This window comes from Anabas testudineus, chromosome 15 (genome assembly GCF_900324465.2).
Source record: "Anabas testudineus chromosome 15, fAnaTes1.2, whole genome shotgun sequence".
NCBI classification, from domain to species: Eukaryota; Metazoa; Chordata; class Actinopteri; order Anabantiformes; family Anabantidae; genus Anabas; species Anabas testudineus.
Window position 1 is genome coordinate 13,877,368 of NC_046624.1, and position 9,944 is coordinate 13,887,311.

The following is a 9,944-nucleotide window of genomic DNA, read 5'->3' on the forward strand; positions in this document are numbered from 1 at the left end:
CAAAGGTCAAGTCCAGATTCCTTTTGAATTTCAGCTGAATAAAATAACGTAAAAGTTCGTTTTGCAGAATGACCTTTACAGAATAATGCATTTTTCTTTTTTATTAGATCATAATCATTAGTGTATTAAAACGTGTCATTTAATCTTGCAGGTAGTAAAGATGGGGCAAATTTAATTTACTTTATATCCGTAAGGTGTAACCTGTGAATTCCCCTACATATCAATAAAGCCTTACTGATATGGTAGTAACACAATTTAGGTACATGGAAAAAAGCAAATGAAAAGAGGCTAAACTTTCAAAATATATTTTACCACATAAACAAAACGTTTGGAGAGCCTCAGCAGAGCAACAGCGCCACCAGCAGGTCAGCTCTCGTCACATTTCAGCAAAGGGCGAACAAACACTTTTTGGGCTCGTCGGGCTTCTGTAGGCGATTCCCTTTGACCCCGACTCTTCCTCGTCACAGCATGGATCCTCGATCCAACTTTGTTTCGGTGTTTTACTGTTAGTTTTGTGTTTCCCTCCCTATAACGAACCCCTGTCGGATTCTGTCACTCATCTAGTCACCATGTTTACCACCACCGGTTCTCGGGGCCTCTGTAAGTATTCCCAACCCCCGGGCTGCCGCGGTCCTCCCTCCGCTTCGCCTGTCAGTTACAACGGTAGCAGCTAATTAGCTTAGCTACCTGGTGTTAGCATCGGACTGTCATTCATTTAGTCTTGGGCGTATCTGTAAACATCAGCCGTGCTTAGTTAATTAATAACCTACGTTTTGCGTTTCCATTTAGTCATTTGACTTAGCTATGGATATTGTAATAAAAAAAATAATCGAAGTTTACGGAAAGCACATTTTCTGAATATCCATCTAATGTCAAACGTAACTACGAGGATATGTGTCTGCCCACATCCTATTCACAAATAATTACCTTACCTTTCTTCCAATTAACGAAAATATTTTCTAATAACATTTAAAACACCTTAGCATGTGCAAAGTCAACAGTCTTGTCTTAAACTGCGTGTGGGTGTCCTTTGTGTTGATCCTGTATTCAAGTAAAAGTACTAATACCATTCTGCAAAATACTACATTACACCATAATACTTAAATAAAAAAACACCCTGTATTTAAATGTTATGTTTATCCATAATCAGACCAAAGTGTTAATCATATAATTTCTTAGACTTATGTATATATATTTTATTAGATATCCTGTTTGTGGAGGTTAATTTTAACTGCATCTAATAATTAGATTATTTTCTTAATTAGATGATTTGTGAAAATATGTAGTTTCAGAGCTGCAATGAACGGTAGTAATTTATTTGTGTCCGAAATAAAAGAAGTAATCTGCAGACATCACTGTAAGAAATGACATTATTTCACAAACGTAAGACAGTTTATAATCTGATAATTAACTGTGTTAATCAAGGAAATAATATGGCCTATGAATCATAAAAATAATTGCTACTTGCAGTCCTACTTGATTATTTGAAATTGAGCAGACAGAAAGGTTATCACAAGTGTGCAAAGTCACACTTTCTATTAATCATATTACCAAGTGTTATGGTCTAAATTGTACAAATTGCTAAAAGAATGAAAAGGAAAGGAGCAAATCTTTATACTTAATGTGTGGCAATTTTACCTGAAAACAGACTTTAACTGAATAATTCTCATTTATTTCTCTCAGCTAATTGACTAACCAGTTGCATCTCTGTTGTATTGTCGATTTGTTCTGCCATTTAATTTATAATAAAGTTGCATATTTTTCTAAACAATTCATGTGCTCTGAAGAAAAAATCTTGTGTGGTGTGAAAAGATTCTCAAATTTGTCCTTAATAATTTAACTCTTGACTTCAGGTACTTAATTTGCACTACTGTTGTTTGGCACAGATAAGGCTCCTCTGTCCAAAGGCCTCCTATTGGTGCTTAATGGGCTGACATTGATGCTCACCCTGCTGCCACAGTACCAAGAACTGTTTGTATACAACCTACAGGCCGTCATACAGCAGCATCAGGTATGTCTCCTGTATCCGGCTCAGTGTTTGTGACACACAAAAAACAACACCAAGTATACCAAGATAGCGTGTGTGTGTCCCTGGGTGCCACAGTCATCTACCTTTTGTGAAACTTCCCTGTTTTAAATGCAGACACGTTTTTTTTTTTCTTTGGTGAGAATATTATATATGTACCATCTTACGGAAAACAAAGGATTCACTTTGGCTTAGACTCAGAAAGAAAACAATATTTCAGAGCAATAGTTTATTCTGGACAAACAACAGTAGTTTCATAACAGAATTTAGTTTAGACAGTATATACTTTATGTCACACATCTCTTTGACAATTACACAAAGTCATGTTGTTGTGTATCTATAATATGATTGTATATTTGTGCTTTCTCTTGTGTTGTAGCTGTGGAGGTTGTTGTGTGGCAGGCTGGTCTGTCTAGATGTGAAAGACTCGTTTTGTAGCAGCCTGCTCATTTACAACTTCCGAATCTTTGAGAGGAGGTTTGGCACCAGGAAGTTTGCTGTAAGTACAACACTGCTGATAAAATGCTACATGCACAGATACACACAGTACAAAGTCCAAAGTTGCTGATATTCTAAGCTGAACTGCATTGCCCCAAAATTTGTAATGGATACATTTAGTGTGTTGAATGATTTCATAAACAAAAGGTGCATCAGCTTCATCTGTTAGGGAAGAGGATGTACAACTTCATCTGACACAAAGAATTTGACGAACTCAAGTGGCGACCATTTGTCACTGATTTTGTGATTATGTTTCTGTCTTTCTTCATTAGATTCATATTAGCAGCAGCCTAAGCGTTGTCTGTTCTTCCTGGTTGGTTGTTCTAACCATTATATATGGTGCTCTTCTTCATTGCAGTCCTTCCTGTTGGGCACTTGGTGTCTCTCTGCACTCACAGACTTTCTGCTAGCCAAGGCTTTCAAGTTTCTATTTGACTATGAGGTTGAGGAACTACCTGCTGGACTGTGAGTAGTGGTGTCAGTATTATAGTTAGTTTCTTGCATTTCTGAGAGTCTTTTCTCACTTTATCAGCACATAAATGCTGCAGTTTAACATGAATAACCTGATATTTGGTTACATTTATGATGTTGCAAAGCATTTGTTCAAACCATTTGCCACATAGTTTGATACCAAAATATTAATATTTTGCTTTTGAAAGCTGGTGAAATGATTTATTATCCAGAGAATGTCAGATTGTAAAGAAGCTATTTCTAGAAGCTTTGCACCCAATATTGTATTTTTTCTCCTTGTGTCTCTTCTGATCTCATTCCCATTCCTGATTCTATTTTTCTTTATCCTTCTCTCACAGGCTCGCTCCTGTCTTCTCTCTGTTTGTGCCTTTCTACCTGTCAATTCCCAGGATGCCGGTTACCCAGGTCCTGGGCCACATCCACATCACCAATAAATCTCTGGTCTACATAGTGGGGTTGCAGGTTAGTGTTTGGATAGTGTGGGCAGGTGTGTGTGTATTTTTGCATTGTCTTCTACTGGTTTTGAGAATACTTCCACTTGGTCTCATCTTGACTCTTTCTTTTTTTGTCCCTTTTCCACCAGTTATTGACTTCCAGCCCCTTTATGTGGCTCCTTGCACTCAGCGGTCTGGTGAGAAAATGAAGTCTTCATTTAATTTGTTGTTTATCATGGCACTGTATATGGTAGATATTTCAAACTGCAGTAAACTATTTCTGAATGTGCTATAGTGGGCTAAAAACATTGGTGTTGTCTGAGCTAACTTTTCTCACATTAAATATAATTCAATGGAAAGACAAAAATGTTCAGTACAAAACAAGACATTTGAAGTTAATCTAGGACCCTGTTTCAGTCAATAACGACAATAATAGTTAGTTCCAACCCTAATTAATATGATATGTTAACATGTTAACATATCTGGGTACACCAGGATCGTGTTGCTCACACAGCTGTGCACATCATGGATTTAATGGCAAAGTTTGATCTATACACATAAACCCTGTAATTTCCATATTTTTTGAATGTGCCTTTCAGATCTCGGGCGGACTGTACCACTCCAATGTTCTCCGGTTACAGAAGCTCCTCTTCATACCTGCCTGGGTGTCTCGTGTTGGACGGTATATTCTGGAGCCGCTCTTCTCAAGTGAGTCCAAGCATTAGTAATCACAGACACAAATCCAGTGTAAATCCTTTGCACTGACACTAGGGCATGAAATGGAGACATTGTCTCTCTCTGTCTAATTCAGGAATAACAATATATGAACATTTTTTGGTATTTGAACAGTGCACTGATGCATAGTGACTTACGTTATTAATACAGTATAAGCTATATTCTCTTTTCTGTTCTCCTTCCCTAAAAATAAAGAAGCAAATGTAAAGCAAAGGTTCAAATATCAGCTGTCTTCTTTTAAAAGCAGATTTTCTGCAAAGTCAGGTTTCACAGATTTGTTTAATGTAATCCAGCCAATGGATTTATAGGTGATGCTGTGATGCAGTCATTAAATAAAAAGCACGTAGTATTCATACAATATACAAATGAAAGTACATATATTAATAAAAGTAGTTTCTGAATGACTGAAGATGTTTTTTTCACATTAATGTACACACAACATTCACTTGAAGGTTGTTTACATGAAATATCCAGTCTCATCTAGCCCTTCCTCTCCAGTCTGTTATGTCCTGCACAGTCATTTAAAGCCTTTCAGCTGTGAAGGACTGTTTAGGCTTAAAATAGTCAGTGCTTACCAGTGTTCCATATTTTGTTCCATAACTGAAATATTACTGCAGTCAAAAATGTTTGTTAACCAACTCTGGAGAAATCTTCAACCTTTTCAAAAGACACATTTTTTCTTTATCACCATATACTGTGTTTTTTATGTTTTACGCAGTATTACGTTTGTTTTTGTTTTTTTGCCTATTATTGTCCCATCTGTCGTCATCAAGGCTCACAACCAACCAGTGAGACGCCCCTAGGGATGGGTGCCACTCTGGACATCCAGAGGCAACAGAGGATGGATTTGCTGGACCAACAGTTGCTGCTGGCTCAGTACAACGAGGCCAGGAGGAATGCCAGACAACAGCCACAGGTTAATGGACACACAGAGAGACTTAATGACACACTGATGCACGGCCTGCCTTCCTCACAAACTCACTCAACACATACACACAGTCATCCCTACATATATTACATGATGTAGAGTACACCAAGTCCTTTATTCTGCTTCCATGTCTATGTACAGGCTGGGTTGTTGCAGTGGACTAGATTGTTCCCCTCCCTCAGACACAGAGGACAGAACCGTCCACAGATGCAGCCTCGCCCCCAGGGTCAGACACACCCACCCACGCAACCACCGCTCCTGGACAATTCCCCTGTTGCAGAGGAGCAGGTGAGACTTCGCTGAAGTGCATCTGTTTATATTAATTCATGTTTCTCGATAACAATAGGTAGTTTTAATTTACTTTCTGGTATTTTTTAGATATTGATCGACAAAAAATGCACACTTTTACCTTTTATTACATTGCCTAACTGCTGTGGCAAATAACTCATCATCAACTAATCATCCATGCAGTAACTATTCAGTGGGAGGCTCTTACCTGTTTGCTGAGTTAAATTCAGGTGGTGACTTTTCTTTTTGGACGTGTATTTTATGAACTGGAGGACTGAGAATCTTGATAGTCAGACGACTTAACCTTTGCTTTTTTGGCCCACCTATGCTGCACTTTGTGCAGGGCACCCTTAGAAAATATTTCCAGGTGATGATTTATCTGCTGTTGATGCTTCCTAACTGATGTTTTTTTTGGCTCACAGGTTGCACGGCTCGTAGAAATGGGTTTTTCTAGGATTGATGCCCTTGAGGCCCTGAGAGCTTCAAACAACGATATCAACATGGCAACCAACTTCCTGTTGCAACACTGAGAGAGAGAGAGAGAGAGAGAGCACTCAGTGAGAAAACTAGAGGTGAAGGAGGACAAAGAAAGCAGGGAGGAAAGCAACCAAAACAGAGGAGACAACAAGTGAAGCAGGAAGAAAATGCTGGATAAAATGAATGACAGAAAATAGGAGAGAAGACAAGGAGAATTTGTACAGATAATCTAAAGGCTGTCACTGCTTCCTGAAGCAGTGTTGGGCTGACTTGACCTTAACTGAGCCCAACAGCAGTCTGATTAATGAAGAAGTGTGAAGCACAAAGTGAGAGACATTTGCGTCATAGCTTTCCGATGGTTGTTGTAGTGTGAAACAGGAGTCGTTGCTCAAGGCATATGAGTTAGACCTCAAAATCCAAGGGAACCTCTTTGAAAAATATACAGAAACCAAACAGCTCCCAGTTTCCTCACAGTGCATCTTAAAAGAACCGGTCTTTAGCCCAGTGAGGAAATGTAAAGTGGGAGATTTCTTCAAAAGTGAACTGGTGCTGAAGCACACAGATCAGCTGAGACCCCACACAGCCTCCACATGGACATCAACTTATAGCTATGTGAATTAGTTCTATATAACTCACTGTCATGTACTGCCGTTCTACTTCTAAAGTGGCTGCTCTGTAGACCAGCATCCTAGATGCTGATAACTGGTTAGAGATGATACGTGTGACATGCAAAAAAGGAAGGTTTTTAAAACTGCGGGTTGTAGAATGTTGTTATCTGTTGTATTTTTGCATTACATATTGGATAAAGTAAAGTACTTTTGTGAAGGATTTCAGGCGCTTTTCATTTATACAACAGCAGAGAAAACAGGAATACAGCACAGATTATATCTTAGTCCCCAAGGAGGTAAAGGGGTCATGATTAATTTATGAACAATATAGTCTGCTTTAACATGATTTTATTACACATTCATTGTTTCTTATGGAAATGGAAATTTCATAGAACAAGCAGGGCTCAACACATTTCCGCCTTAGAGGTTTTAACAAAGCAGCCTGACAGACAGCTACTGTAAGGATCAGTTCTTGAGCTGACTGGTTTATAACTCTACAAGTATATTAAAGACATGTCTGATGAGCTATCTCAGGGTCTGTGAGGTGACTTCTTCTGCTGATGACACAGTCATATTGACAGACATGAGTGCTCACGCACCGATGCAGAGGATCCCATGTTTTTTTTTTTGTTTGTTTTTTGTTTTTTGTTTCATGCTTTCACATGCACTTTCGCACATCCTGAACGTTTTATTTATTATGTCTTATTTGAGTATTTTCTCTTCCAGCACGTGTCTGAGTAATAGCAGACACGTCTTAAAAGTCTGATGATATTTATTATGCAATATCGTGATGAGAAATTTATGAGACTGTGCATTGCATAGTAACTACTTGGTGTAAATAAAAGTGCAACATTTTGTGCAAAAGAAGTAATATTGCAGCAACTATGTATTGATGTCAAAGACAGATGCTAGTTTTATATTTTGTGCATAATGATATTAATAATATATGACCACTGAGGCGGGTCTTGTCATTTGTGTGTATGATATAATAGTATATGGGTGTGAGGGAGTTGTTGCATGAACAACTTAATGATGAAGTGTAATGAAATATATTTGATCTGTGGAATAAATCAACTTGTTGACTAATTGTTTGCATCCTATAGGAGGTGTTCATTATAACAAGCATGTACTTAAATATTCTGTAGTGTTTTCTGTATTATTAATCATTAGTTTGACACAAATCATCAATATGTCACATTAACAGCAGTTTGTAACTGGTTTCTTTTGGGACTGCTACACTAATATTTTCACTCGCACACTGTACTTGCTGGCAAAACTGAAATTCAGCGGGACTGAAGTGATTTATTTTATTTACCAAATATGATTAAGTACATTTAAATAATCCTGAGCCTCTCAGAAGAGAGATAGTATAGTTTTGGATGAATTATTTAATCAGTATTGTTTTTTGTTACCCTACATACAAACATTGAGTCCTGAGTTTCTATAATGTGAAACTCAAGAAATGCATCAGTTGTCCTGGAAAATGATTCTGTGGATTAATATTATATTATTATTGTTGTTCAGTGAACGTTTCCTATGCAAACAGTTGTAAATAAAAGAGACGCTCCAATATGTAATTTCAATTTCAACAAAACTTTATCGAAATAATACAGCAGCTCCTGTCACTGTACAATGTTGTTGTGTTACGTTTCAACACATGATGGCGCTCTGGTGCTGAGACAAGATTTGGGCTCCTTTGTATCTAGAGAATTTTAAATCACAATACATATGAACAATGTACAGAGAATGTAAAATTACGTGTAATTTAGACTCTACACATTAAAATGATAGTAATGGTTTGTTCACATCTCTTGTTCGTGAAACTGCTGATGTGCATCACATTCAGATCTTTAGAATCAGATATATTTTGATTTATTTAACAGCTTAGTGATAGTGGTGCCACGTTTTTTTTTTCTTAATTTCTCTGCCTCAAATGGAACAGACTAAAACAGATTATCAAATCAATCAAACCAAATGTGGAATTGCTGTTTTTGGGCGATTGAGTGTCTTCCAGTGACTTTCCCTAAACTCCAAAGTACCTGTTATTGTTTTAAGGATTTATTGCTTCGCCTCCTTCTGGGTGATCTGTTTGCTGTCTCTAAAAATATCTGACATCAGCCTAATTCCTTTGGCAAAGAAACTAGTGTAAACGAAACAGGACATTTTTGTGCGTGAGTCTCGGCCTGCCTTTTCTCACTGCCTGTCCAAGTGTCTTGCTAGAGACTCTTCTATCTTCTCATTTTAGGATTTTAAAGGGAAATGACAAATGAAAACGCTTTCTTGTATGCGTTATTACAGAAAACCTAACTGCATCTTTAGTCAGCTGCATGCTCGTCAGAAAATTGAATGAAAAATGTAAGATTAAAGAGATTAAAGTTTAATTAATGCTAAAATACTAACATACCTACAAACAATAATAAAGACAAAAACTGTAATGTAAGAATAAACTCAACATCAACTCGAGAGAAGGAATCCACGTGTTCGTGGTGTTTGCTTTCATCACTAGATGGAGACATTGGGTCAGTAGATGTGTTGTTATTGCCAGTTAGCTCTCTGCCACACCCACCCACACGATTATTCCAGTGATCAGACAGCTCCAGCAGACAGTCTCGCTCCAGGGTGACTAAGTATCAGCGTAGAGCAATTATGTAGGCTGCATTTTTCAAATTTCAGAAGCATATGGTTTGCCAAATATTCTCTGAGACGCTAAGGACAAAGTCACACTTTGAGCAACATTCATATCTTATCTTGCACATGTTGCATTTGAAATCTCAGCTAACTCCCACAGACATCTTTTTATTTTTTTTTATTTTTTTAATAAAAGGTCTCCTGGGTTCACTGTGACACAGTTCCATCCACTCTCAGCTGGTATCGGACCCAGTCATGTGGTGCAGCTTTTAATGGCTGCTCGATTGAAAAGCAGCTTAAATCAGAGTGATTAATATCTCGGTCTTTGTGTTTCGGTGTTTAATTAAAGACAGTGATTAAAGAATAAAGCTTCAGCGAAAAAACCACCTCACAGAGGTTCTGCTGTGAAATGCTCACTTAATGTGTCATATTAATTAACCCTCTTTGTAATCATTTTTATTTTAAGAATTAGTGTCAATTATTTAACTTGATGGAAGTGTTTATAGATGGTTTATTGATGGTAACCTGTTTTCACTTCACAGGGGAGCAAACGTCTAAATCGGCATCAATAACAGAAACAGAATGATAAAAGATCTTGTTTAATGGGGAAACCGTTATTGTTTATTGTACAGCCTATACTGGGGCCTTTAATGGGGTATTTGTCATTGTGTGTCCAACTAAAGGTTAAATAAAGTACGTACTATTTTTAGATTAGGATAAGGGTCATACAAAGAGGAATGAAGTACATTTATTTGCTTCTATTTATTTATTTCCTATATCTTCTAGTTGTATTCCAATAGTCATAATTGCATTGCCTAAACAAGACGACTTTTGCACAGTGCTTTTGTGTT

At 37.5% G+C, this 9,944-nt stretch overlaps 1 protein-coding gene across 1 annotated transcript; it reads left to right on the plus strand.

Moving 5' to 3' along the window:
- The first annotated feature begins 445 nt into the window (after window positions 1-445).
- ubac2 (UBA domain containing 2) lies at window positions 446-7,551 on the plus strand. Its single transcript, XM_026356714.1, has 10 exons — window positions 446-600; window positions 1,887-2,011; window positions 2,406-2,525; window positions 2,883-2,989; window positions 3,334-3,457; window positions 3,579-3,626; window positions 4,029-4,137; window positions 4,938-5,080; window positions 5,234-5,380; window positions 5,803-7,551. Exons 1-10 carry the CDS (start codon window positions 570-572, stop codon window positions 5,908-5,910), a joined length of 1,062 nt encoding a protein of 353 aa, XP_026212499.1. The 5' UTR covers window positions 446-569; the 3' UTR covers window positions 5,911-7,551.
- Window positions 7,552-9,944: the final 2,393 nt, after the last annotated feature.

What these genes read in the sequence shown, in the direction of transcription:
- ubac2 (XM_026356714.1), top strand. Translation starts at nt 570, where the DNA reads ATGTTTACCACCACCGGTTCTCGGGGCCTCT. An exon ending in CACCGGTTCTCGGGGCCTCT is followed by an intron (nt 601 to 1,886) that starts GTAAGTATTCCC and finishes TGTTTGGCACAG; the next exon opens with ATAAGGCTCCTCTGTCCAAA. An exon ending in TCTACATAGTGGGGTTGCAG is followed by an intron (nt 3,458 to 3,578) that starts GTTAGTGTTTGG and finishes CTTTTCCACCAG; the next exon opens with TTATTGACTTCCAGCCCCTT.